Here is a 27,933-nt window from a genome sequence, read left to right on the forward strand (position 1 = left end):
TGAAAAACAGTTATCCGAAATTGCTATACTGCGAATAAGAAAAGTCTTTGAGGTTTTTTTTTCAAAGAAAAAAAAAAGAAAATGATAATAATAATGTCACCAAAAAGAAAAGTATTAAGTTCTCGACGACTCATTTACCTTGTAAGTTTGATTTTAACATTTTGGATATTGCTTTGGGTCACATGGAGGTCAAAACGTGAAATAACGGCATGCCGTAACATTATAACTTAGCGATATATATTTAACGTCTTCCTGACACCCTGATAGAAAGGATCGATGAGACTTCGGTCATAAAGGTAATTCATTTACAGAAATCCGAACACCTTCGTTTTTATTTCTAGAAATATTTCTGCTTGTTCAAAGAAACATTATTAACTGGTGTTATTGCATTGATATGTATCATTGTACATAAAAAAGGGTTTCATCTAAAGTTGAGTAATTGATATAGGACAGATTCTATCAACAACGACTAATTATTGTTGTTTTTACAATGTATGTTAGAAGCCAATCAAATTGGCGATGAATATCATTATGTTTTAGAATGTAGTGCACTGTCACCTGTAAGAAAAAAATTGTTTAGTAATTATTATCTTAAAAAACCCAAACATCTTAAAATCTAGAACACTTATGTCATCTTCAAATCATCTAATACTAATGAAAATGTGTACTTTTATTAGAAAAATATTTGATTTTGTCGATCATTCTAAGTAACAACTATAACAAATTCATTGTTTACTTTATTCTGTTTCTTTTGTAAATCCTGCTTTTCTTATACTTTTGTATATAATTCTTCTGCACCTCATGTAACATTATATGTTATGAGTGAAAATAAATGAACTTGAACTTGAGAAAACGAACACAAAAGACCATATTAACAAGAGCTTGAACTTTGGGTAGTTGTGCCAAACAGCAATGAGACGTAGGCCTGTCTGTTTCATCGCTAGCCACTCTGCCATCATGTCTCTTTTAAATCAACATGATTTCATTTGTAGGGCTTCTGGGCTAAAAATACGCAATCTATACATATTTCGTTTCAACCCAACGTCAATGTTAACTTGTTTTTATGCAAGAAAAAGATTGTTAAATCTTACGGAAAGTTTAAGGCCTGTTAAAATGATACTTAATATAACAAATTGTGATAATGTTAGCATGCGGTAACATTTTCAATAGAACACAAACTACTCTGTCGCCGGGAATAGATTTCTTGTTACGCGATATTCTTAAAAAAAAAACAACTGCCATTGCTTACGTTCAATGCTCACAAAGTGGTGTTCGAGAAACAAATCGAAGTTAATATTTTTCAAGAGACCTGTCAGAATGTTATTTATCAGTCCGTCCGTCTGTCCATCCGCACCACAACTACTGTAATATTCTTATTATCTTGTAGTTTTATTATTACCATATTTTCCCCTCAATATCCAAGGACACTAAAAAGGTTTACTTTGATTAAAATGAATGGAAACTTTATGTAAAAATTCAGATGCGTGATCAAATGACGCCAAACAGATGTAAAGATGGTGTCTTGAGGCCAAAGTCGGGACCGTCTTGTATATTCGTGACCTATGTGACCTAATATTGTCACAACGTGATGGAGAGATTCTTTGTGATCTTCTTTATACATGTCGGGAAATATATATTTAAATAAATTAAAGATTGTAGAGGTTAAACTTTTTCTTTTTAATTTAAAGGGGCATGGTCACGATTTTGGTCAAATTTTATTTTTCTGTTTTTAATATTTACAATGCTTAAGGAATGCAGTTCTATTGATCAAATGAAATTTGGGTGTCAGTCAGTGAGTTTTAAGCAAGATAAAGGGCTCACAATTCTTCGTCATGTAAACAAGGCTCGTGCCCTGTTTTTTGTTTACATAGGTTCAATATACCAGTAAAAAATCTTTTTCAAGCTGATTTGTCCATCGTCTTGTTCATTCTAAGCATATATAAACATTTCCTAACGATTAACACATTCATTTGAAGTTTAAAACTGGAATTTTGTACTTCAACATTAAAAAGTAAACAAATGCTTTGTTTACATAGGGAAGAATTGTAAGCTCTGTAACTCGCTTAATGCTCAACAAATGAAACTCAAATTTTATTTGCCTATTAAAAATGCCTTACTGAAGCATTGTAAACATTAAAATCAAAAAATTAATTTTTGACCAAAATCGTGACCATGCCCTTTTAAAAAAAATATTTATCAGAAATTGTAGAAATATTTCGTTGACATCAAACCCATGTGTTTTTATTAGATTTGATCATGCCCAGACCAAATTTATCACCTCATAATACTTAAAAAATGATTCCTTCTTCCTTTAATGCATGCATTTTTTGTCAATATTTTGTACTGAGCACGGTCGATCAGGGTAAATGTATTTTCTTGGACTATCTTTCTCACTACGTCACTTGCAATTTTTCAGTTTTTGTAATTCCTTCTCATTCTCGCTTTTTAAATAGTCTTTGAAAATCTTCTCTGCATCCTTGATTACAATATCATAACGAAAATACTACAGAGATTAGTTAAAGTGCATTGGCTAGACAGATAACGAATAATTGTTTATATTCACTACACTTTGACCCGTGCACGCACGGGTTGACATTGCATATGATATCGGGCATTTACAAAATAGATACATCGAAACACCGTATATTGTTGACATTTGCATAACCAAACTTCAAGCCTACAATAATGCCATTAATTTCACTACACTCGGCTGAGTTGGAATAATCTAACTGTGTCTCGGGGAAGGCCAAAACCACAGTTAAAATGCCTCCCATATACCCGTAATGTAGCAGAAAATTGCAGAATCGCTCCAAAACGATTTTGGAGAAAACAGAGACATAGATAACATTTTATTTATGTCTCTGGAGAAAATTAATAAAGTTGCATTGCAAATAACAGTCAAATTGTTCAGAACATGTAAATACCTTTCTTCGAAAAGTTTAATTCTATAATTGCAAAATTCCACATATTTCAACAACGTTTTTACACCCCATGTTGACATTCGAAACTCTCGGGATTTTTTATAGTAAATGCACTATGTAAGAGTTATCTCCCGTATTTTCTTTGATGAACAGAAAAAAATTCCAATGAAAATTAACACGCATTTGTTTTATCGTTTCCAAGTTTATCCATGTAAATGTGATATTTTGGAAACATAAAATAAAGAGCCTCCCCTGGTTTAGTGTGAATGTAATGCGCATGCGCAAGATTGTAAAATCCCAAAAATTCAGATGATTTCCGGAATTTTTGGAGGAATTTTCGTTGATTATTAATTAACGAAGCTTGGTTGAAAAAAATAAAAACAAATTGGTAATCTTCAAGTACCAATGATGTTTAAAATATATAAAACAAAAGACAGTACTCTTCCGATTTATCGGTATTAAAGCTAAAAAATTCGAGTCTATTGTTTTAATATAGTAGTAAGTATAGAAAAGTGGGTAATTAAGTCCAGTGATGAACCTGTCTGCGCCGGGTCCGAGGATCTAATTACATACATGTTAACTCTACCGATTTACGCGGAAGTCTACCGCTTTTTAGCTCTGTCTCCCGCCTACCGCTTTTATTTTAAAATCTACCGCTTTTCTTTAAAATGCGTTCCTTGTTTTGATAGATAGTCATTTTGGAAGCCATTGTGGTCAAAAATTCTCGTCGGGTTTGAAATTAGCGCGTGACTTTGAATCGGAGGCACACAAAGGCTTTATTTAGACGCTTGGATGACAAGTTTGTTTTCAAGCATGTGTTTTACATTAAACGATGAAAGAAGCCACTTCCCGTGATTACATTAGTTACAAGACATGTCGATATTATCCTCGCAATGGAAAAAGAAGCTTTGCAAATCCACACGTGGCTTTAACGAGGATTGAATATATCTTTTAACTTGGCCATAACAGTAAACTTTACGAAAGCTGAGAAGGATCATTCGAGATTCGAGATTCGAAATACCAGATTCGAAATACGAGATTCGAGATTCGAAATTCGAGATTCAATATCTAAATTAACCAATCAAATCAAGGATCTGAAAATATGTATCCTAGCGACATCAAACTGTTCTAAATAAAAATCATACGTACATGCTCTTATATACAAATGAATGCTATGTTCACTTCTCCCTACCTAACTAAATAATTATTTGTATTTACTTTTACACAGAATATCTAAGTAGACTAGTAATAATGCAGTGTGCTTCGCGGATCTAAGTGATTTTGTTTGCCCTGGTGCATTTCCACCTGATGCATTTGAACCCTAAGGTATTTCACCACCAGTAATAGTTTAAAACCCGGGTTTATTCACCCCTTTTGTGTAAAAATGCGGTTATGGTAGAGAACTTCATAAGCGTAGCTAATTTTTTCTGTAGGGGGTCCTAGGCCAATTTTAAAAAATTTTACTATGTAAATTTAATAAGCTCCAATTTTCCCGAGGAGGGGGTCCAGATCCCCTGACCCCCTCCTTTCTAGATCCCCGCATGAAGATTAGTACATGTATCTAAATAATCTAAATATAAATAATCTGTCCCGTTTCACTAATAAATATAAGCATTACTTATCGTTTTTATGTATGCATACAGTGATACACTAGTACTATGATTATAAACAAATCATTGAGATAGTATCACATCATACGGAATTATTAATAAATACAATTTTTTTTCCTTTTCCTCAGTAAACAACTTATTATGATTCTTACTTTTGGAATTGTTTTCAATATAGAAGGATACGTACCTACTCTCTACAATTAAAGGTAGGGATGATAGGGTGCCAATTTGTTCACATTGCCGATTTCTTGTGCAGAGAACAGTAAAACCCTTTATTTGATTGTGCATGAATATTTCAAAATTAATTGCTGTACATATATTTTGTTATATATCATTCATTGATATATCAACAAGAAAGAATAAAAGCATATGTTTCACAGCCAAGTTAAGTTTCTTTTTAGTTTCCTACCCCACCCCCCCCCCCCCCCGCACCAAAATTGACAATAATTACATATAAGTCATACAAATGTTTACTTTTTTTGTAAGTAAATCTCTAAAGATGTAAATAAGCACTGCAAACAAAGATGTGTGTATTTAATATACTACTACATTACACTTAGCCAGATAAAATGTAATCAGGATGAAGCTACAAGGGGTGGGTGGTGCAAATTTACCAATTTGTCGCCATACACACAGAACACCAAATAAAGAAACTGTGAGTGGTGTGTGGAATGCATAAAAGATGGCGGCAAATTATCTCAAATAATCAGTGCAAAAACCCACAAATAGGCTGTTATTTGTTACATATCCTGCAAAAACATTGATTAAAAAATGTTATCGTCCCATAACATAGCCGATTAAGTTAATGTGTACATATGGTCAACGTACATGTAATTCTAATATACAAGAAGGCGGACGTATCAGGCGGGGTTCCAGAAAATTAAATTTCAAAAAAGATCGGTAGAATTACATTAAATGCTTTGAAAATTGTTTTAAACTATCGCACGGGTCAAAATGCGTGATAGAAGCTATACAGTGTAATTGGAAACTTTCATTTTATATCAATATGTAGTATTACCTAGTATAACAAATGAGAGTATAGCACAACTGCCACAAGCAATACATGTCCTTTACCGGCACCACCTCCCTCCCCATAAAAAAATGAAACAATTTTCGTTTTATTTGCTAAAATGTGTGTGGTTCAAGATTTTTCTAAAGGACATACCCGATTAGAATTGAAAAAAAGAGTCGTACGTTCAAATCTAATTCAACACTTTTAGATTCATTTGGTTATATTTTGGTCCATTTGGGTAAATATATACACCAGCGCAGCTCTAATTTATATATAATCAGGCCTTAAATTCAAAATATTTTCAAAAATTAATAGCTTTAAATCCAGTGGATGAAAGAAAAGGAAAGCAAGTCGAACTCGATGAGTGCTAATACCTGTGTTGAATGAATGGTACAGTAGGATATGCGCAAAAAAGTCCCGTCTACTCTTTCCAACCCTATAATTATTGGAATATTAAATCCGATTATAAGAGTCAAATTAAAAATCAAGTACGGATATGTACCTGTTTATCAAAAGTAAAACTACTCATAATTTATCTACAGTGCATCGTTATGGAGCTACACAGAAAGTTTTATATTAATTTGCCGAGCCAAATAAAAAAACCCTGGAAAACGAAGAGAAAACAAAGTGGGGACAGAATAACTGACAAATTAATTAGGACTATATAGCCGCCCCCCCCCCCCCCCTCTTGAAATGTATATACTGAAAACAGATTATTGGCGTATAACATCCGCACACAATTTAAAGAAAATTTCATGTTTTTTTATCATTTTCGCTAGCTAATGTAAGACATCACAAATACCCCAAGCCCCCTCACGGAAAAGGAAATGCTAGGTGATGAGAGAGAGAGAGAGAGAGAGAGAGAGAGAGAGAGAGAGAGAGATAATAATATTATACCACTCTCTCTAAATATTTTCTTTGTAAAATTACAGGGAATAAATATGTTATTTTGTCTAACCGTGTAATAGTTTCCTTGCTTTCTGCCCATGGTGGATAGTCATGGAAACTATTGACCGGCGGCATTCGATTTCCCTCGTTTCTAAACTCGAAACACCTTTAGTATAATCCAAGTCGCTACGTTGAAGTCAAAGTTCCATAACTACATCGCCGTCAAGTATAGTTTTCGTCGGTGTTACATAATACCTATTTACTGACTCTTCGGGAGACAGCAAGTCATCACGCGTTTGAATAGATTTATTCAGGAAATAAACAGTTCGAATGGCTTTTAAGAAGATTTGATCACGTACCAAGCAAGTTCATATCCCGGTGAAAATATTAACATTGCTGTTTATTACTTACATTTACGTTTAAGAAAGGTAACTTAATCTGAATTATTAACCTTTTTACTTATGTTTAAAATAAAAATACTGTCAAACGAATACTTGATACCACTGGTAAAACGTATTGTTTTCGTACAATGATTTCGCTCAATGAGATTTTTTGGTTAATTAGCATACATGTTAACCTACAGTGATGAAAAATAGGTTGATTTTATACCGAAAAGCGGTAGCATCGCGCGCGGCCTTTTTCGCGTATATTTCAAAGCACAGATTTGTATGTACTACATATGTAGTAAAGGTTTCTGATTAGTAATTAACAATATCAACTAAAATATAAAAGACTTTTGAAACTTGGTAATATTAACACAAGTAATAAAAATGTTCGTATGCATTTACCATGATTATAATGATTACTGGTAAGCTATTTTTAAGGAAAAATGTTTGAGTGCAGAGCCCTTAACAATTACCTTTGTTCAGAAAAATAGGTTAAGTTGCCAAAATTGATTATATAGGAGAAGTAAGAACTAGTAGGAATTCATATGTTCTTTTTCAATATCAAAACGATGTTTACATGCTTATTTATTACAAATGCAGCATTCAATAAATTGCAAGTCAAGTTTTACGAAAGCCGAGAAGGATCATTTGAGATTCGAGATTCGAAATACGAGATTCGAAATACGAGATTCGAGATTCGAAATTCGAGATTCAATATCTAAATTAACCAATCAAATCATGGATCTGAAACCTGTATCCTAGCAACATCAAACTGTTCTTAATAAAGATCATTCGTACATGCTCTTTCCTACAAATAAATGTCTTAATAGCTCTTATATAGTGGTTATAAAATGGTTAAATTAACATTGATGAATTAACCCCACACAGTATAAACAATTAAATTAGAAATAACACTGTTGGCTTTGCGAATCTAAGTGGTTTTGTTTGCCCTGTATGTATTTCCCCCCGAACAATTTTAACCCGAAGTGTATTCGCCCCAACTGTGTAAAAATCGGCTCGCGAAGAAAGATCTGTTTTATCTAAATGTTTTATATATGAAACGAAACTCAAAAAAATAATCGACATGTCAAAATATAGGTTATGATAAAGTTTTAAACCATAGAAGATATAATGATTTACAACCTCAAAGACAAAAATCCAGATAAGAATAGTGTACTGTAGGGTATGGCAATGCCATTGTCGATATGAGAGAAAGAGAGAGAGAGAGAGAGAGAGAGAGAGAGAGAGAGAGAGAGAGAGAGAGAGAGAGAGAGAGAGAGACAGACAGACAGACAGACGGACAGACAGACAGACACACAGACAGACAGACAGACAGACAGACAGAGAGTTTTGTAGTGTCAAATTCAGTTTGATTTAGAATTTGAAATTGATTTGATTGTTACAAGCATATATAGACAATAATTAAGCCTCTAAAACGAGAAAAGAGAGGAGGTAGCTAGGGTAGGGCAGACCAACTAGCAAGCTTTAATTTTAACGGTGTTAGCGCACCTGTGATTTACATCGACTCTCTCTCTCTCTCTCTCTCTCTCTCTCTCTCTCTCTCTCTCTCTCTCTCTCTCTCTCTCTCTCTCTCCTGTAATTTTACAAAGAAAATATTAAGAGAAAGTGGTATAATATTATTATATCTGTCTACTTATATGTTTGAAATTTGGCGATGTACTTTGTTAAGCGAAATCCACATTCTGCCTTAAAATAGAATACACAGCCAAATATGAGCTGCAATTTTCATGTTGAATTCGTTTTTTACAAAAATATTATTTTCTTCTAAAATGACAAAAAAATCATGGTTTTTTAATATCCTTAAGCCATATTTTTGTGGAAAAAGCCGTCAAGAAGCCTTAATTGGAGCAAAATTGAATTATTGTCGTCCTGTACAATAATTGATCTGCTATATATTCCTTTGAAGAGAAATTTTTCTCTTGACAACAATTTTGATGTTTTCAAATCTTATTTATCATAAAAGTTTAAGTTACATGCAGACTTATCGCACTAGCAGGTTTTTGCAGCAAAATAACATTCTTAAAAAAACAGCTCATATTGCTTTAAAGGTTGAAAAAATATATCTTAACGTGATTTTCCTACAAACATTATTATATAAAAAACAAAAACTTTTAACGTGTCGATCACTGTTGTCTCATTATGGAATGCTTAAAAAAATATAATAATCAGTATATAGCGTATACTGAATGTTATTGCTGTTTTATCAATAAAAGCAATGTTAATTTATTTGTTAATTGTTCATGTTCGGTGTATATTGGATTAAACAGGTTTTAAATTACAATTAAGTACCCCTATATAACACCAATTAGTAAAAAATTAAAGATTTTAACATTGTCCACTTAACAACCAACATTTCTTTTATTGAATTGCATGCAATTAAAGAATCAAATTGAATATCATTCTTTGCAATTATAATGCATGACGATTTCAAACATTATATATGTATATCAATATCAATTCATAACTTTATAAATGACTCTATAATAGTTTAATCACATTCACACTTTTGAAAAACCCAACTGTTCAGAAGTCCTTCTTTCTTATTCCAAAACACTTATGACTCTAAGCCTTACGCTAAATTGCAACATATATAAATATATATATATATATATATATATATATATATATATATATATATATATATATATATATATATATATATATATATATATATAATTTCTCTAACATGTTTATCAAATATATCATTTCTTTCATATGTTTAGATACATCAATGATAGGCAACAATTACAGCGATGAAATATTCGACGAAATATGTATTTCTATCCATCGTGATATCATATATGATGATTTCCACAGTTGCCACGACAACGAACAACCGCATTCTCTTGAGTAGCCTGATGGTTGGTGCAGCTCTTGGGGCGTCATTATGTAAGTACATGTATGCCATAATACATTCTGTAGTATACTTGGGTTTCATATGAACCCTAAAAAGTCGGTTTTGAAAAAACGTAAATAAAGTTTGTAAACATTAACTCAAAATATGTAAATAACGGTCTTACTGATTGAAACTGTTATCGAGATGCTACATGTAGGTCAATTTTGACCATTATCTGCTTATAATAGCTGGAAGTTACACCTTCAGTGAAGGCGAACTTGCATTACTGACGACTGGGGTTTTGGTTTTGAACTTTCCAGGGAATAAGCAGGCGGAAGGTGATGCAGAAAACTATTGCTTTAAATTTGTTCCTTTATTATACTTGGTTCTTATAATCATAACCTTAAAAACAGTAAAGTGAAATGCACCGGTAAGAATGCAATTCATTGTCAGTCATTACTGTTGACTCCACATGTAATTCTTAACATTCATTACATAATTTTGTCCAAAATATTTATGTATAATATTATTATATATATTTAACAGCTGAAGTAATGTGGGAAAATAAATATGAGTTCAGAAAAAAGACAAAGAACAAGTAGTGTTTATAAGTGTAAAATCCTGAGATGAATTATAAGTTTTTATTTTATTCAAAATACTTCTTATTTTGATACATTGCGAGGAAACAATGAATGAACATATTTTGAAGAAACATTTAAAATGTAAACTAAAAATGTTACCAAACATTGCCTTATTCACATTGAAATGCTGCGCCAGTTTAAAATGTCTACTACAATGTAACATTTCAATAGATTCAATAGATCCATGCATTGCCAAAGGATATGCTAGAAGCCCGATTTTGGGATGCTATCGGCTCATAAAGGACGCTAAGCTAATCCAACCGGAAGCGAAACAACGGTGTGCTCAAGATGGCGGTCGTCTGCTGCTAGTGAACTCGGCAGAGGAGTCACAAGAAGTACTCTCACTTCTTGGTATGCTCGTAATCTTTTGCAACATTGAATTAACATTTAATTGATTGAAACATTAGAATAATAAGTTGAGTTAATGTTTCTTTGCTTTTTAAACAAACGTTGCCAAGGAGACTGGGTCTGTTTTTTGCTCAAGCAGTATAGTGATTATAGACATCATTTATTTAGTAAATAACGAAATGATGTATACAAAACGTGTGTGCGTGTGTGTGTGTGTGTTTGTGTGTGTGTGTGTGTGTGTGGGAGGGGGGGGGGGTCATAAACATGTTACATAGTATTAATACATGTGGTGCTGAATGCAATAATGACCCCCCCCCCCCCTATTTTACACACCAACGGGAAATAGACATCACAAAAACACAATAAAGTGGGCCAAATGACTAGAACTATTATGCAATACATATACAAAATATTAATCAGAGACCCCCTAATGTAGTTACATAAGTAAAACCAAACATAAAAAGACGCATAGAATAATAGGTAACGTCTTAGGGAGTCTCTTGAAGACTTTTCAATCAGATTAGGTGTTTGCAATTAGCAATATTTAAAGACAATAATTAATTCTACTAAGATCGCTATTGCAATACTTTATTAATATGGATATGATAAAACACATATTTTTGTAGACATAACAATTGAAGAAAAAAAAATTAATGTCGTGTAGGACATTTTGTCGTTCTAATTATTGTATTTGTGTATAGTAAGGGAAGGTATGTTTGGATACAGGGATCCAGGAGTTCCCTTTCAGCTCCCTGGTTGGCCGACGACGGAACCCCATTGCCTTACACAGGAACAATCGACAATAACAACGTTCCGGATTCATTCAAAATGGCTTTTTATCAAAGATTGTACGCTTATCCAGCTTTGGGTCAATATTACCCTCTTTGTGAAATCTGATTTGTTGTTAATTAAAAAGAATAGATATTCATTATATACACCTGTCATCTTGTTTTGAACCGTGTAAGATGTTAACAAAGCAAGTTTTTATTCATGGATTTGCAGTTACATGTACATCTCCTCACATAAATTCTGCATTTGACACTAACTGAACTCTGATGTATCAATGTTTTGTTAGCTGAAAAAAACTTAACAAGAAGGTTCATTTCCTAAGTAGAATTTTCAGTGAAAAATAAATAGCCATGGTTTTTAAAATGAAATACAGAAACAGAAATCGTTTATTACTGGTATACAGAACAAGAAATGATCAGCGTTTCTTCATTTTAAAGACATACTGAATAAAATGATCTAAATCCAGTGGTGTAATACATGTATCTGTTGATACCAAATGTCATGTGAAAGTATGCGAGGCAGTTTTTGTTTTAAAAAAACAACAACCAAACAACATTCACTCATTCACAACTTGCACATGATCGATTTACAATGCGCGTAAAAAAGTATTAAATGTGTACGACAAAAAATATTTATATAATAACTGCGACACACACACGTGAATACGCATCTGTGTTTATGAACTGGTACTAGTTCCATAGCCTTTCTTTCCCGTATAGGATATGCGTCATTCATAAACTTTAAAAGCATCATTAAGCTTGTTTACAGATGATAAAGCCCCACTAAAATACTAAAATGTTAAACACATTTCTTGATGCAAGATCAAAAATATAACTATCTACGAACATGTTAAGAGTTATTTAATTATTCTATTTACGATTGATATTTACCCCTGTCTATCCTTTTAAACATCATTTTTACATTAAACTGTGTTTTAAATGACACAAATTTTTGCAGGGCTAGGTCCTGCCGATAAATAAATCACTGGAGTGAAACACCACTTTCAAAGTCACTGAATGTGATAAAAACAAGTTTCAGTTTTAAAAAATATGTATACAAAAACATAATATCAGTTTTAAAAATGTAAAAGCTCTTCGTTGTTGTTTCCTTGTCGCATGGAATTTTCGAACATTTCGTCTAAAAGGGTCATAATGTTGTCAATGCAATGCCCTCCTCTATACAAATTGTTTGAGAAGCAATACAATGTACCATATGTTATGATTATATACATACATATATTATGTATCGTTTAATTAGAGTACAAAATAGGATGTTTCAAAAATATATCATTACTAAATATTTGAACATTAAATAAAACAACAGACTTGCATACAACACCCAAAAGATTGATAACATATTCAAGGTAAATTTTCCTCTTAAGGAATTTTTCAAATCTGATTTTATATTTGCTGATTTTTGCAAAAGAAATTCATATTACTGACATCAAGGCCTGTTTTTCCCCCTCAATATCTGAAAATTTTAGTCAGTCGTTTTTCAAAAACAATAAGAAGTGTTCTTACTTAAAATAAGCTTCGGATCCCCCTCCTACAGATATCATTAATTTGAATCACTTAAAACATTCTAGATAGAATGTTCTATCGTTAAAATGACAGATGTCCTACGGACCCGGTTTAACGATAGAATACTCGCTCCGTAGAAAATAAAATATATATCGAGCTGTATCTCGCCTAAATTTTCATAAGATTAGTCTCAAATACCTACAATGTTGCTCTTTTAAAATCCCATTTTACCACATTCACTGTTTTTGCAACGAGATCACTGCCTCTTTTAACATCAATTTTGAAAATTCGCTGTTTACGGTCGCCATGTTAATGATAAAATCTGAGACATTCCGAATGCGATTTCCGACAAAATGGCATGCACATTCAAACGTGTTTATTAACAAAATGCCTTGGTACGACTCATTAAATTGATTATTTTGTAAATTGAACTACAAAAGCATGTTCAAAAAGGTTTGTAGTGTTTTTCCCCTGCAGATTATTTTTAACAAAATATAAAATAAAAGCGATAAACTATAAAAATATTTGGTGAATTTTTACACCGTAATGTATCTATCCACCATTTCTTGAATTTGCAAACTTATGATTTAAGTTAACACTGTGCCGGATAATTATGCCAGTGCCAAGGTAGCATTTTTGCACCCGCTTAAGATGCAGTTTAGGAAAAATCCGTATATACCGAATGATAGACCATTGTCTAGAGAGTAAATAACCACTTTTGTTTTAGTGTGTTTAACCTCACAGGTGAGATACATGTATTTACCTTTAAGAATTAACATCCCATAGGAAAATAATAATTCCCATAGGAAAAATGATTCTCCAATAGGAAATGTAGAAAATCATATAGGATTTTTTTTACAAAACCCATAGGAATTATATTTCTTATAGGAGAAGAGTATTTCCTGCAGGAATTTGATTTGAAATTGCCTATCAGATTTTATCTATGAGATTTCCTATCGGGGGGGGGGGCAACCTGTTCAAACTCATCAGTGTGTGATGGAAAAGAAATTTTAATTACATGCCTTTTTTGAAAGTAATTAATTAAATTACCATTACATGTAATTGAAAAATATATGTTACACATTACTTTCTATTAAATCAAAATTTGTAATAAATTACACTTAATTACCATTACAAATTACCATTACCCCATCCCTGTCCAGGATAGAAAATGAAAATATTGATAATCATTGATCAGAGTAAAGATCAACATTTAAAAAAAACCCACAAGTTTCAACAATCTAGCCTAAATTGCACTTAAGTGCAAATTGGTGATTGAGACGCGGTATAGGGGTATACAATTTCGTAGTTTAATTTTATTACACATGTTAAATTGCCTCAAAAATTACTTTTATTTCCTATAGACATCAAGTTCCGTCTAATATTGTCTGTTAGAACTAATTATATATTTGTATGTTATAAATACAAGTTTTATATTCATACCAGGTTATTTTAGGCAAAAACAAAACATCACTCGAGTACATCGGGCCATTATGGAACACTGCACTCAAATATAAACGAGAAAACACGTCATAAAAATAAGTGTTACAAACTGCTTTAATAATGCAAATGGAAGTTTAATGACAAGAGTTTGATAATTTATTCAAGTGAATCACCATGTATGAATTTTTCAAACAAAACATTATATTTTTTTCATAAACAAATACTTAAGACAAAGGACTATATATGGTTTGAGCCTAAAATGGCCCCCTAAAATGAACATTGTCATTTTACTGTAATTCTTTGTTTTATTTGTACAAATATACATTTGAAGTTTTTTCATAATTTTCATTTTGATTTTAGTGCCCACAATTTAAAGATATGACATCATAAAGTTTATCTTTTCCCGCCATTTTCTCATTTTTAGCATAAAACGGCTTGTTTTGAGGTAGTTTTTCTTTCAGGAAACATTAAGCGACTACTTGAACAAACAAAATATTTTCACCAAAGATGTATCTTTCCAATACTTATAAGTGACATAAAGTTCGTTTTTGTTCAAAGAGTCGCTCTATATTTCCCATTCGAAAAAAGATAAGAAAAATGTCAATTTTTGGTTGATTTTGATTGAATTATAAAAATAGCGTCACTTCTGACGTCATATACTGCCAGTGAGTGCATATAAATCAAATAAATAGGTGAAAAACATATTTCATGTCAACTCTTTTATAAAATAACACAACAAATTAATGTACCTGAATCATTTTAAAAATAGCGAATTTTTGGGGCCAAATTTGACTAATATCATATATAGTTCTTTGACTCTCCTGTCCGTCAGATTTTGATAATTTTAAAAGTTTAATCTATCACATGTTTCATGCGTGAAATGTAAACAAAGAAAGTGCTAAAAATATATATAAAAAAGGAGAAATCTTTTAATAAAATGTAATTATACTTTTCTTGTTGTTGAACCAGTGTCACCTAAATTACTTATTGATGTTGTTTTAAAAATGTTTGATCGATTTATACACACCTTTATGTTTTTACGATATGCTATTAGCTCTGGGCTGTCCCTAAAGAAAGCAAAAATATTAAAAACAAATGTTCAAATAAAACACTGAAACGTTTTTATTTCATAAACAGCTATACATAGATTGTTAAAATATGTTCCTTTACATGCACTCAAATAACAAAAATGCAGCCAACTAAAATTTGAGTTTACATAACACAAGTTATTTCTTTCTCATTTGACATTGCTAGGGTTGATAAATTGTTGTAAAAGTTAAAGGGTTGACTTAAAGGTAACGATGCTTAAAGGTAAAAAAAAATCCCCAAAATGCGATAATAATGGTCTGGCTTTTTTTAATAAGGACTAAAAAATTCAACTCAAAATAATAATGACTTTAGAAAAAAATATCATAGAGAGCGTCGGGTAAAAATAGTTGCCGATAGGCAACATTTGTTCCAGATTATTGACGAAATGTTTAAAATCAACAATATTGTATTTTAAAGAATAGGCCTTGGTAACTTACATGTATTTATACTTATTTTAATATATGTTCAACAAATAAATTGCTATTATTCAGAGCTTTTAAAATTCAAAACGTTGTTATCTACTCTGAATAAAACAGTGCATAACTCAATGTTAGATCTGGGTTTTACCAGTAAAAATCATAATATATTTTTTTTCTTGTTCATAATTGTAAATAATCGTTTCTGTTGACAAAAAACATAAATTCAAACCAGATGCATTTTCTTTCTAGAGACACTTTTAGCAGGTAACATACTGTAGATTGCCTATTTTTTGCGAGTACAAAATTCCGCGACATAAATTGCATCAAATGGGAAGAATAAAAACTCCCGAACACAGAATTTTTTTTAATTCATACTTTCATTTATTTATATCTGTTCAAAAATAGAAGCAGGATTTTAAAATCCGCGAAATGTACTTCCTGCGGTTACAAGTGAATATTAATACCTCTCTTCTGATAAGAAATCTACAGTTAGTACACCCACAATAAAATCAGAATGTTTTAAAATCTTTGTTTTTTATGAATCTTAAACAGTCTATATAGTCACCAAATTATACATCCGATTCACATCAAAAGTTTAGAAGTGATATTAACTGTCATTTAGTTAGGAACATTATAAATACGTTAGCATTAAAACATAAATGTTTTCTATATATTTATTTTGATATAATTTTCTCAAAGATATTGAAAGGGTCTAAACAGTACACGATCTTGAAGACATCTTGAATTAGCTTATGTTTTATTCCGTGTCAAAACATCATGTTGAATTGAAAAAAAGATGATGTATTTTCAAATTTGAATCATCAGATAAAATAAAAATGCATTAAATTTTATCAAATCTTCTTTACATCATCATCAACATCATCATCATCAAAATTAAGATACATTTTTAATAAATCATTCTAATGAGAATATAATTTTACGACTTTCGACAACTTAAAAATTACACATTTGATAGTTTTCTTTGTCAAGAATTATAGACTGCTGAAAAAATATGCTATCAAAATGATTAAAATTTCAATGTATAGTTGTAAAAAAAAAAGATTTTTGTTTAATTGCTTGTTTTTGGACTTTACAATGATGACAATAAATTTCAAATTGAATGAGACAAAGTCATTAATCTGATATATGCAATTATATGCAAATAAATGAAACAAAATTATTGACAAGACAGTATTTATGTACATATTGGAGACAAAAATTTGAAACAATTCTGTGAGCAAAAAAAGATTATGAATACATGTAACAGTTGAAAAATATTATTAGGTGAGAAGTAATGCATGTGTGGCACCTCTATCATACAACGCAATTTCTAAAAAAAAGAAAACTATTACATTGAATGGCACTAGTCTGGGAACGATACAATTTAATAATACAATTGTTTCAACTTTAACTTAGATACGAGAATTTTTTTTTTTCAAAATGATTTCTGCTTATTATTGACTTATATCAACAATTCAAGCTTTTAATTAAGATGATATCTATATACTAAACACGTTAAATAAAGCAAAACCAATGTTTAGGTGTAAAAAATTACATCGCATTTGCTTAAAGTACACTATTAAAAAACATGATATTGGTTAAAGATCTTGAATAAAGGTCTTGTATTTTGGGCGTTTTAAAATTAAATTTCAATTCAATATGTCGTGTGCGTCATATTCATATTAGGTCAATTTTTCATGCGTAATTTATCAAACCGGAACTAAGAACTCGGTTATCAACTGATATCAGCAATTCAATTGTATCCCAACAGAAACCCGTGCCTATAAATACTCGTTTGTTGGCAGCATACGACGCGTTTTGTTTTTGAAAGAAAACAGTTTCCCTCTAAAGAAAATCATGAGATGTTTTATTGCCCTTTCGATTTTGGTTTGTGTCGCTGTGGTAAGTCATTTTCTATATATATATTTTTTTGGATTTGTATTTTTTTCTTTTTTGCAATATGACTTTAACGTGCAATAGATGTAACAGTGTTGTATTTTCGTTCCTAAAGTATTTAACGTGTTAAAAACATCATGTGTCTTATTTTTGCTGATTGAATGTGTAATAGAGAAACAATTTAGATAGTTAAAACACTACATGTCTAAATTTGTAAATTTACAGGTTTACAGAAAGAATATGAACTTTCATATTTTACAACATATTCTATTTTGTAAACATTTTGAGTTATTTTCTTTATTTCAATATGTATTTAACGTTTATTGCATATAACAGCGTTGTAAGTATTGTTTAAACACGGCTTGTCTACCGTTTGCTAATTTTAGGATTTACATAGAGAATCAGTTATATTAATTAACCTTAACATTTTTGTAAATAAAGGATAACCAAAGTACCTCGAATACTGATAGGCGGAAGCATGGTCGTTATTACAAGTACCAAACAAAATTAAGGTGCAATGGGACACCTGTCGATATTGATGTGAAGAAAATTCATTATAACCAAAATACTCCCACCGGTTTCGTATTTTCAAATTTTACAATATATTTGCCAAAAAATATATTATATTTTAATTTTTTTTGGAAAGGTAGATGTTATAAAAAGTTCCAGCGCGATTCGAACTCACGACTAACAGATTCGTAGCTAACGCTCTAACCCAGTGCTCTATACTGTTGGGTAAGAATTTCGGCAAAGAAAACACATTTTGTCCATACCACCTTAATTGCATGATAAAAAAGGGACTACTCTTTCCGTAAAGTAAGTTGTTTTCAACCTCATTAGATGCAAACATAAACGTCGATGTTGGTAAATGATTGCTTGTTTAATAGATTAGTTAAATGTAGCAAGTGGACTTGGTGTGTAAAAAGTAGTGAAAGATACTTAAAGAAGCGATAAAATAAAACATGGGAAACCCAAAATTCAATCGTATGTCTTCACACGTATCTGAGGATTAATTGAAGTCATTATGACTTTAAAAAATATCCAGTTACGTGTGAAATATAAATCCAGTAAACCTTCTAAGTTTTATAACTTTCAATCAAAATTATCAAAGAAATAACGATTAGTTGTTCTTGAGAGATATTTTGATATATTTACATTGACCAATTATGATTCCTTCTATTTTTGACGGAAATTGATTGCAACTCATAGTTTTGTATGAACTGACATCAGTGATATACACACGCCCCGTTTATCGATTGGTCAAAATCTTTATCAACGTAAGAAAAATCACGGACTGCACAAAATAATTAATATGATGATATCAGTCTCAAATTCCAATTGAAGACGCTTTGGCCATTCTTTTATCAAACGAACGGATAAACATTAACAATAGTTTAAATAATTGATTAACTGATTAATTTACTTACTTCTTAATTTTAACGATCAAACTATTAAATCAATAAAAGAAAGATGTAAATAAAAACAGTAAAATGTTTTTTTATGATTCATGCGAGTTATGAAGGTAGCGATCATTGCAGAAAAAATTACATAGCCTGCTATATAACAGGGGTTATGTATTTTTTCTACAATGATGCCACTTTCATATCCCCCATGAATTCCCAAAGAAATAATTTTATTAATTACATGCAAATAAACCCCGGGGTCGCGACTAAACAATACCGGCAAAAATGTCATTACTTGACATGACTACACATTGTGAATGGCATGGTATGCATCATCGTCCCAAGCCACGGTCCGTAGTCCGCATAACTTTCTCCGGATGGGCAGATGATCTTAACTATTTGCCGTGGTTTGCGAAAATAGGTATGCATTAGATATGCTAATAAATATAATTAAATAAAGGGCAAACATTCCCCAAAAGTAATCACACCGAAAGTTTTAGCAAATATACTCATCTGTACCTTTGTTAACAATAGCAAGATTCTAAATTCAGAAGTGCAAAAATTCGCAAAAAAATAATTGAACCGGAAAATCCCGGTAATATGTACATTTACATATAGCTTTCAAATTCCGTATACAGTTTTTGAAATTCTGTTCAGCGGTTGAAGAGGACCGCTATAAAACCGCTCTTATCTATAGTGACTACACCCAATAAATGACAAAAAATCTGAGTGCAAAAGACCCGAACTGCAGGAAAATTAATGGAACCGTGTTTTCCTGGTAACGTACACATCTACATAATTTATTCCATTCTACGTTTCTGGAAATTTCGTGGAGCAACATTAGAGAGTCGCACTTACAAAAAACTACTTGCGGATTGACCGACAAACAGTCAAATTATTATATCCTCCCTACAAGTCGCGTGGGGTATAATAAAGTCTAGGAAGGTAAATCATTAAAATACATTATAAAAACAAAGTTACGAAATAACACGCATTTTTATGACCGGCATATGTTTAAAGGTGTAGGCGCAGTTGATAGCGTTTACTGATTTGTACACGGCAGCCAAAAATCGAGTCCGGTCTGTCGCATTTTAATTTTGGCACGTAACTTTACTTTACTCTTTCACTCTCTAAAATTAAATGGGTACCTGCAAATGGCGCCTGGATACTGGTGATGTGGCTTGTATGTTCAATAGGGAACCGAAGATGATATTGATTGTACAAGTAGCAAATTCTCTGTCTTCATGTTTCATTATTAATTCAATTACGTACTACATTGCATAAATACACATACTTTTTAAAAAATATAATATATAGAAGAACATAACTGCATTTTTTACTATAACAGTTTTGATAAACATGTATTTTTTAAACTTAATAGCTTTAATAGATGAAATAGCTGTTAATTTGAAAACATTTTGAAATCATGGTACATGCATGCATACACACAAAAGTGACTTTTTATACACAGCAGCTCCTTTACCGGTTTAACGGGTTGATCACTTTTTACATCATTTAAGATATAGGCAATACTTTTCGGCAACATTTAATATTTCAATCGCATTCACCAAACTATTAGAATCTTTGTTACGGATGCGATATATCATACCCGGGCGAGTAAAGTAGTTCCTTTAGAGAACGCGAGATACTTCATTATGGAATCTTATTCTCTCACCAAAAAAGTGAATGCAACCTCAATGATGATCAAGACGTCAGAAAAAATATTTCCATTTTGTGTAATACAAGAAGATAGTATCTTCGTTCGTCAATTTAACAGAATGTACATGTACTTTTACGTATTTGATAATCGTGTCCTGTAACGTTCGATCTCTTTAGATACATGAAATTTACATACTTTTCTTTCTTTTGAGCCTACGAAAAACCGCAGCTGGGGTCCCTATGAACCCCCTCCCATCACCACCTGTTGTCTTAATTAGCAACTATCTGAAAATGTTGGACTATAGCACGAAGCAAATTTTATAATTCTAATATTCCTTTTTCAAAAATACTTCTTTAAAAAATCATTACCTGTTCATTAATTAATGAACTATCTTGCTCGCCTAATATTTAGACCACGTGGGTCCTTGTTGTGTACATCGAATACCAAAGCAAGAGTTATCGTTCGTCCATCTACAGATAAATGTAAATACATATAACATCTACTTATATAATAATTTATATTTGCTATTGGGCATTTTTTCCCCACATAAATCCAATTGAAATTCACAAACGGATAAAGTAGTGATTTATACCAGTTAAAGTTTTATTATTAAAAACAAAACAACTAACGAGAATCGAACGATGGAAAAAAGAGGGGGTTGTCGTGTGACAAGTTGTATGTCCTTCGTTAAAGTAACATTTGTTGGAAGTACCATAAAAAGGGGGAGGAATATAACCTGTAAGATATAAGATCATGAAAGCAATTGCAAAAGGCGCTTCCGCCAAAAAAAAAGTGTTTTGGGAACAATTAAACACTACTTAAGAGTTTATCTTACTCTAGGCTAAACCGCCTAGCAGCCTTTGTCCCGGCAGAGGTAACCCGAATGGCTATGGACCTTGTGGGTCAGAGGGACCCTATTGTGACGTAGGATTCACTTGCGTGGACGGGGTCTGCTGTCGTTCAAACGATTTCAATGTAAGGCATACACTTGTTCAATACCTGGTATTGGATTTTCAAATCATATTTAACATGAGTATGGTTGCATCTAACAGTTATATGTTAAGGCTTCCAGGAATTTCGTGTAGTAAGCTAACTAAAATAAGATTAGTTTCATAAGTGCTTGTTTTATCATAATCAAAATTATTTTCGATATAGAAATTTTAAGATACTATCTAGATAGTGTGCATAAAAGGACATTGGATGTCGCTTTTAGCCTCTTCGTGTACTTTGTGTTGCAAACCATTTTGATTATTAATTTATAATTATACTAAATTAGATTTGGATTCTTTATATGTTCACTTAGAATACAATATAATGTTGTTTCATTGTTATTTATTATAGAATACAAAATTGATTCTCCATTAAATATTTTTAGAAACCACGTGTTTGTCCCATTGGTAAACCATTTGGATACGGGCGATGCGACATGGAAGGAAACTGTCGAGGAGATTTGGAATGCATCGCTGATGTCTGCTGTAAAATCCCCAAAGGTGATTTTCTATACAGAAAAATACAATTATATCTACTGCACTCATCTCCTAAATTTCTTCTGAACATCATCTTTTTTTATGAAAACTGATACTACTAATTTAAAACCTCAGCAATACAAGTCTACATCTAATCAGTTAAAAAATAACCAATCTCAGTGTGAAAACCCAAATTTCTTAAACTGTTTTCAATTCAGATTTTATTCATTTACGATTTTGCAAGAGATCGGTCTTAAGAGAGGCTGGACGGTCACCAAATTATCTTATAATTGTTGATATGATATCTTTTTTAGTTTGAACTGTCATTTAGTAAAGAAAATACAAATATTTTAGCTTTAAAATTTGACAAAATTCTGTATCTTTATACATATAATAGTTTTAAAATGGCTACAATCATCGAGCTATCTTAAAGAATGCTGTTTTAAACAACAAATAGGTTTATATATGAACACGATTTTACATTTTTTAGTATCCGTGAAATCGCAACAAATAAAATGGTAATATATAGTCCAAAACATTTCATTAGCGACGCAAATGACGTACTGTGTGGCGCAAGTGGGTTTTGCATAAGAATACATTATGAAGAATAACGTAAAAATGTCAATAACTTAATATTTAATCAAACTTTTGTTAAAAGATTAGATGAACATGAATATTTAGAAATCAACGTCCATAGTCTCATGCAAAGTCTCCATCTAAACCAAACCTTTTATGCAGCTCATATTTTTACTCATACGTAAACCGCAACTTGTTACAAATAAATACGATTATTGACGTTATTCTTACGTTCCCGTCTCTGTTATTATATATATATATATATATATATATATATATATATATATATATATATATATATATATATATATATATATATATATATACAAACACGAAAGAAAACACTGATAATATCAGAATCAACTAGAAGTTATAAAACTTGTTTTTATTGTAGTGAGAGTGTGCCCTGCTGGCAAACCAGGCGGTTTCGGTTCTTGTGATAATGATGATGACTGCGAGAAATCGAACCAGTATTGTTTTGATACAGAGGGTGATGAAAAAGTTTGCTGCGAGGATGGAGAATCTAGCTCCGAAGAAGAAGGTATTTTATACATGTACAGTAAAAGACGGTTATAGCGAACACGCAACACACAATGAATTAAGCTTACATTAAAGAAAAATTTCAAAAATTGAGAGAAATGTCGATTCATATGATTACAGTTACGTTGGGAAAAGAGCACATTTAAAGTTGACAGTTAAAAAAATAAGCTCTTTTATTTTTCACAATTAGATTTTTTTTTCATCATAGCATCAAATAAACGAAAAATGTTAATTAAAATAAAATTAGCTTTGTTTTAATTAATATGTACATATTTCGATACAACAGACCTTATTTACAAAAAACATCTCTTAGCAATTTTTAACCGGGTTTTCTGACGGAAAAATCCAGTTATTGAAATTGTGAAAATGGCGGGCGGGCTGGTGAGTAGGCGGCTGCCAAAAGGGTAATCCTCATTGTACGGATAACTCCTCCTACAGTTTTCAAGATAGGAAATTGTTCTTTTGCAGATGAATTGTACATATATTAGAGGTGTGCATATTGCTAGGATTTTGATTTCTGATAATTTATAATAAAAAATACCAGCTTTTGGACTTAGTCATATTTGGGCAAACTATTGCATATAGTGTACCCTCATTGTACGGATAACTCCTCCTACAATTTTCAAGATAGGAAGTTGTTCTTTTAATTTGCAGATAAATTGTACGTATATCAGAAATGTGCATATTGATAGGATTTTGATTTCTGATAATTCCTGAAAAAAATAAAAGCTTTTGAACTTATTCATTTCTTGCAAAATATTGCGTATAGGGTATTCCATTTCGGTAGGTAGTGTTTTCCAAGTCAGGGTTGACATGGATTATGGACACAGTCAACATATAAGAAAACACGGATTGCTGTTACATTGACAGCTTTTCATTTGGGTTTTTTATTATTATGTATTATCAACATTTATATATTTTCTTTATTTATAACACTTTAAAGTTTATGTTATTCCAATAGTGGAGTCTGCGTCTATGCAGAGTACGCTACCCTTCAAACCAAGGAACTATCATTATCTCAATCGTAATCTAATGTTTGGCTTTTAAGTGCTGTCAAGAACTATCAATATCTCAATCGTAAATTAATGTTTGACTTTTAAGTACTGTCAAGAACTATCAATATCTCAATCGTAAACTAATGTTTGACTTTTAAGTACTGTCAAGAACTATCAATATCTCAATCGTAAACTAATGTTTGACTTTTTATTTTTATCAAGAACTATCAATATCTCAATCGTAAACTAATGTTTGACTTTTTAGTTCTATCAAGAACTATCAATATCTCAATCGTAAACTATTGTTTCACTTTTTAGTACTGTCAAGAACTATCAATATCTCAATCGTAAACTAATGTTTGACTTTTTAGTTATATCAAGAACTATCAATAACTCAATCGTAAACTAATGTTTGACTTTTTAGTTCTATCAGGAACTATCAATATCTCAATTGTTAACTAATGTTTGGCTTTTAAGTACTGTAAGGAACTATCAATATCTCAATCGTAAACTAATGTTTGACTTTTAAGTACTGTCAGGAACTATCATTATCTCAATCGTAATCTAATGTTTGGCTTTTAAGTGCTGTCAAGAACTATCAATATCTCAATCGTAAATTAATGTTTGGCTTTTAAGTGCTGTCAAGAACTATCAATATCTCAATCGTAAATTAATGTTTGACTTTTAAGTACTGTCAAGAACTATTAATATCTCAATCGTAAATTAATGTTTGACTTTTTAGTTCTATCAAGAACTATCAATATCTCAATCGTAAATCAATGTTTGGCTTTTAAGTACTGTCAAGAACTATCAATATCTCAATCGTAAATTAATGTTTGACTTTTTAGTTCTATCAAGAACTATCAATATCTCAATCGTAAATTATTGTTTGGGTTTTAAGTAAAGCATGATTGCGTTATTGGTCATTAAGAATCATGGTTTTATTTACGTTAATCGTATTTCGTCCTATGATTTTTATGGCAACCCAGATTCAATAACCTTGATTTGGAAAACAGTTTAACACCATTACAAATATTGATTTGATTCACACATCACGATGAATAGTCATTAAGAACACTTTAATATATTACTGGGTTTTGATAAATTACGTATCTTAATTGCTTAAGTGGTCAAGAAACACCTTCGCTGTTGGGCAAGAAAAATATGCGCACATCATTTATTTTTTTTTTAATTATTGTATCGATGTCAAAGCACATAGATTAAGTACATAATTACTGCTTTCAGTTTTTTGTTTTAGGCACACGTTAGTAGAGAAAAATTAAATAAACAAACATTATGCCTATTTAAGACTACATGTATATACACATATACGGTCAACATTTATGTACACTTTATTTTGTTAACCAGAGGAGGAATGCCCGGTTAATCCTTGTGAAGGATTTGTATGCGCAGACGAAGACCTGTTCCAAGATGAACTGACGTGCACGTAAGCATTTTCTTTTAATTTTGAATGGATTTATGCAACACTGGCATATAATATAGTTTATTCCTAGTTTTTGAAAGAATAAGTAATAAATGATAATTTTTTGGTAGTAAGTTATTGAATATGCTAACGTTAAATATTATTGTTTTATGAACTGTTTTAATATTTTAGGACATAATGGTTATCACGATTACATAATTACTTTTCTCTTCAATTAAATTTACGTGTTGAAACAGAAATTATTTATTATAGTGGCATGTGCATATCATGTACAATTGTGCCGTATGATACAAATTTTATAACAACTACTTGTACATGAATATTGGGCACCCGGCCCATTGGGCCTATAAGTCACCTTTGTAATATTAACAGTTATAGTTCATATATATATATATATATATATATATATATATATATATATATATATATATATATATATATATATATATATATATTTAGTGTTATTGTTGATAAAATAATCATAGCTATGATGTATGTTGATCAATTTTATTTCTTACAGATTTGACACTGATTCATGCCAAGCCACCGTCACTTATCAAGATAGTGATGTGACAGATCGATGCCTACCAGATGATTTGAAGTAGAAATTATGACCTTTCTTTGCTTTTTGAAATGCAGGACCTTCTCGTTTTTGATAAAAAATGTACCTGTATTTGTTTTTATAGTTCTGACTTTTATAAAAAGTAAAATGTTTCTCTCTGAATTTGTGTTTTGTTCTTGAATGGTGGATCTAGTCATTTTCTTTAAGACGATTAATCCACTTTTTTATCGTGGAGAACATGCCATTTGTTCACTTGAAACCCATGACCCAATTAAATTAAAAATTCAAACGTATACATATCACAAAGTAACTGATTAGATCAAAACGATGCAATTTAAAATAGTATGTCTTAATGTCCAAACTTAGGCTGAAATTTTTCAATCTGTCAAATGAATTTAAATAAAAAGGCGAAGAAATGGAAGAACTAACCATTAGATTGTTTATCCTTAAACTTTGTAAATGGTCTGAGATACAGTGTATTAAGGTGTACCTTTTTGTTTAAGTATTTGATTTCATTCCAGAAAGACAAAAATTCTTTATTTTCTTTATGAATGAGAGATTAAATCTATCAAACAAGTATTTGGTGCAATGTGTTAACAATCATTATTACAATGAGAACGGTTACAATGGACATTACAATCAATATATTCATGTAGTGAAACCAATCAAAGAAATACATAGTGAAAGTGAGACTGAGATCAAAAGTGACCTAGTTTTATTGCATTTAGCCAGTTTTTTTCTGTTTGCTTTTTCTGTGTTTTATAAAAAAAAATTCTTTGTTTTGCCTTTTACGGACTAGAATGACAAATTGACATTGGATAAGTTTCGTCACGTATATGCTGTCTAATTTTTTATAGAAAGCCTCCAAATTTAGGCGTTGTGAGCATATCGTCTTTTTCACTAATTGTAGAACAAACATTCCTCAAGAAGAATGATTTATTACTCCTTGAATTATTAGAGCAATTCAAAATTGGCTCTGAGGTAAATACGTTTACATTGAAAACTGCAATGACCACCTGACTCGGGAAATTTAGAAAGACAACAGAGATCAAACTGAAGCGGTCACAACAAGATTGTGACAAGACGTTTGAATAAAAATAATTTATTAGTGTATGTACTTGAAGTGTTCTACTTAGAAGGGTTCAACTCATTGATTAAATCTGAGATATTTGATAATATAATTTCGGATTAATGCCTTTGATAGTTTACTTAAAAATCTTCAGAAAGTTAATGGCATTTACTACCAAATAACTTTAGTTGAGAGTATGAAAATAGAATTAACCGACACAGATTTCTTTTATCTGATTTCTTTCTCTAGTTTTGGTCCTCGCTTTCAATGGAGTTTATCAATCCAACAAATTTCCATAGACAGTCAGCTACAAACGAAAGTGTTCAATATCTCAGTATATTCTATACTTGATGATATAATAACAAGCAGATTTTGACTAATGTTAAAGAAAAATCTATC

At 31.2% G+C, this 27,933-nt stretch overlaps 1 protein-coding gene and 1 non-coding gene across 2 annotated transcripts; both read left to right on the plus strand.

Annotated features, from left to right (window-relative positions):
• The first annotated feature begins 241 nt into the window (after window positions 1-241).
• LOC105325688 (uncharacterized) lies at window positions 242-10,871 on the plus strand. Its single transcript, XR_004597620.2, has 4 exons — window positions 242-296; window positions 9,562-9,727; window positions 9,923-10,012; window positions 10,487-10,871. It is a non-coding gene; the product is annotated as an uncharacterized protein (transcript).
• Window positions 10,872-17,675: 6,804 nt separating this feature from the next.
• On the plus strand, window positions 17,676-26,627 carry LOC117683635 (uncharacterized protein K04H4.2-like). The gene is made up of 6 exons (XM_066073340.1): window positions 17,676-17,825; window positions 21,723-21,857; window positions 22,258-22,372; window positions 23,319-23,465; window positions 25,828-25,906; window positions 26,424-26,627. The coding sequence occupies exons 1-6, from the start codon at window positions 17,781-17,783 to the stop codon at window positions 26,506-26,508; spliced, it is 606 nt and encodes a 201-aa protein (XP_065929412.1). The 5' UTR covers window positions 17,676-17,780; the 3' UTR covers window positions 26,509-26,627.
• The last annotated feature ends 1,306 nt before the right edge of the window (window positions 26,628-27,933 follow it).

The sequence above is a fragment of the Magallana gigas genome, chromosome 10 (genome assembly GCF_963853765.1).
Source record: "Magallana gigas chromosome 10, xbMagGiga1.1, whole genome shotgun sequence".
NCBI classification, from domain to species: Eukaryota; Metazoa; Mollusca; class Bivalvia; order Ostreida; family Ostreidae; genus Magallana; species Magallana gigas.